Here is a 2,464-nt window from a genome sequence, read left to right on the forward strand (position 1 = left end):
ACTCCATCTCCAGCGATGATTGGTTGATTTCCCTGTCATTTAAGGCGCTGTGACTTTCATTTGCTATTGTGCACCACAACTCCATCTACTGTAAAACCACAGTGCCAGATTGCGAAATATTTGTGAGTAATTTGTTTGACATTAATCATGGTTTTGAAACGCACACTTTTGCCCTTCACGTCAGATGAGAACATGTTTAATTGCATAAAACAGCTGTCAATGTCACCTCCAGGGCTCCATATGAATTGGATACAATTGAACAATAAATGATGACCATTGAAAATATATTCATTGTAAACCATTAATTTATTGCTCTGATACACACACATTATAGTTAATATTATCATACAGTACAATGTTGTGGAATTCTTTACATATGTGATCCAAAATAGCAAAAGAAACATCCAGCCAGGGCAAAAGAGGGGAAGTATTGGAGTCATAGTGCCCTCGTTACCAAATAGCTTTGATCTCATTAAAAAAGTGTTAATAAGCTGTTATTGCAGTAACGTAAGATGTTTATCAATCAGATTTGAAACCTGTCCAGTCCCAAGTTGGTTTTTCTCTTGCCTGGACAGTTGCTTGCTGCTGGTGAGGCTCTTTGAGGTGGGGGATAGGACCACCACGACCCCACAGCAAGCAGTGTGTGTGTGTGCATGTTTATGGTTCTCATAACTTCTTCTCTAGCCTGAGAGATGGACATAAAAATGATAATAACTTTAAGTGCTTATGAAATGGGTCAATCAGAACATTATGCCCACTCCGAGATCAACCCCTTCCTTTCCCCTACCCCTAGACCTAGTCTTGGTCCTGAATTTACATCACAATTTAGTCAGATCTGGACTGGAACAAACTCCTACATTGTGGGGGTCTCATCTGCCCAATTTCTGAGGTTACTGCTGTGCTGTCTCTATGTTACTGAGGTTCCATCATGGTATGGCACTGTTGTGGAAATTCCCAACCTCTGGTTCAAAGATTTCACACTTGAACTGGATGGGAAGTTTGATCTCAAACATGCCATCATCCAGAGTGGTGTGAGAGCCTGTGCCAAGCCCTTGTGCTAGGGAACAGAACACAGCATATTATTGGTCAAACAGAAAAACAGGATATGATGACATAGTGAAATCACTGAGAATGGTGTGATGCTGATGTGGGTCTACAGTAGGCTACATTCCTCCACTGAATAGTTGCCAGCTTGTCACATACAAATCATAATTTTGATCAGTTGGTTTTCCCTTTTTACCTATTTCAGAATGTGATAGACAGTGTGTAGCTGTAGTGTAGTACTCCATTGAAAATTCACAGTCCATCATTTTACATTGGGTCAGATCAACGTCAGGATTGTCCTTAGCAGAGACCGTCTCTTGAATGGTGAACTCCACAAAGAAGGACGGACACTCAACCCACTGTGAAGATGACAGCAAAGTGATTTTAACTTGAAATAGTTGTCACAACATCAAGTTTTGTGAGCAAGAGTCACATCTATTTCCTTAAAATGCTTTTATAATTTTTGGTTGCACCTCATCTCATGCTGGTTAAGTGCCTCCTACTCCTCTCCAAGACAATAGCAAAGTAACATTTTATTTCAATAGCAAAATTGTCATATTTGCCATACAACATAGAATGAACTCACCGACCTGCATGCTAGCTCCTGTTAGGTTGAGGAGAGTGTAGTAGTTGGTAAGGCAACTCTTTCTGTTGTATGTCTGGAGGGACAGATTGGCCGTCTCCGCTATGATGGGGTCATCCAGGCACTCTACTGTTGGACAGTCTGGACATGTGTCGACGATGACCGTGGCAGGCACTGGACACAAGGTATGGGCTCACTACTATAGGTCATTACTACAGGTTAGTCAAACTAAAGCAACAATACACCAGTAGGTCATTCAGCTGAAGGGGTTTTGTGGTTACAGTACATACGGTATATTTTTCCTGACCTATTGACCTGACCAGGAAGAACGAAACCCTACTAGCCAGACTCTACCTTGTTGGATGGTACATTTTATTGCTGCGGAGTTCCACACTTTTCACAACGTACAGTAGATAGATGCCATACACTGCCCATACACCTGTTTAGTGGTAAGAGAGTTTCATAAAAAAATCATACTCCCCACACCCTGTAAGCCAACCTGGACTCCGGGGTAGACGTAACATAGTAAATGAAAAGTCCGGGACACTCAAATATGTTACATTTGGTATGGTATTTCTTAATTTGCGAATGTCCATCATCCATTTTGTATGATAGGTTACGAATTACATTTGCTGTGGCTAGCGTTAGATAGGTGCCTAATGTTAGCTAGGTGGCTAAAGTTAGCTAGGCTAAGGGTTCGGCTTAAGGTTACGGTCAAGGTTACAGTCAAGGTTAGGTTCAAGGGTTAGGGGAAGGGTTAGCTAACATGCTAAGTAGCTAAAAAGTAGTAAGTAGTTGCTAAAGTTGTCCGTGATGAGACTCCAACACGTAACCTTT

The 2,464-nt window shown here is 41.5% G+C and overlaps 1 protein-coding gene across 1 annotated transcript; it reads right to left on the minus strand.

The window, feature by feature from the left end:
* Nucleotides 1-565: 565 nt before the first annotated feature.
* On the minus strand, nucleotides 566-2,151 carry si:ch211-284e20.8 (uncharacterized protein LOC563738 homolog). The gene is made up of 4 exons (XM_065002802.1): nucleotides 2,127-2,151; nucleotides 1,635-1,819; nucleotides 1,241-1,403; nucleotides 566-1,057 (listed from the first exon to the last, which is right to left on the minus strand). The coding sequence occupies exons 1-4, from the start codon at nucleotides 2,149-2,151 to the stop codon at nucleotides 927-929; spliced, it is 504 nt and encodes a 167-aa protein (XP_064858874.1). The 3' UTR covers nucleotides 566-926.
* Between the last annotated feature and the right edge of the window lie 313 nt (nucleotides 2,152-2,464).

The sequence above is a fragment of the Oncorhynchus nerka genome, linkage group LG17 (genome assembly GCF_034236695.1).
Source record: "Oncorhynchus nerka isolate Pitt River linkage group LG17, Oner_Uvic_2.0, whole genome shotgun sequence".
Classification (NCBI taxonomy): domain Eukaryota; kingdom Metazoa; phylum Chordata; class Actinopteri; order Salmoniformes; family Salmonidae; genus Oncorhynchus; species Oncorhynchus nerka.

Bases quoted from the DNA above. Each gene is read 5' to 3' on its own strand.
- si:ch211-284e20.8 (XM_065002802.1), bottom strand. From the start codon at position 2,151: ATGTTACGTCTACCCCGGAGTCCAG. The intron at 1,820-2,126 runs GTTGGCTTACAG...TATAGTAGTGAG, and splicing joins ACGTCTACCCCGGAGTCCAG to CCCATACCTTGTGTCCAGTG. The intron at 1,058-1,240 runs GTAAAAAGGGAA...TCTGTTCCCTAG, and splicing joins TCTATCACATTCTGAAATAG to CACAAGGGCTTGGCACAGGC.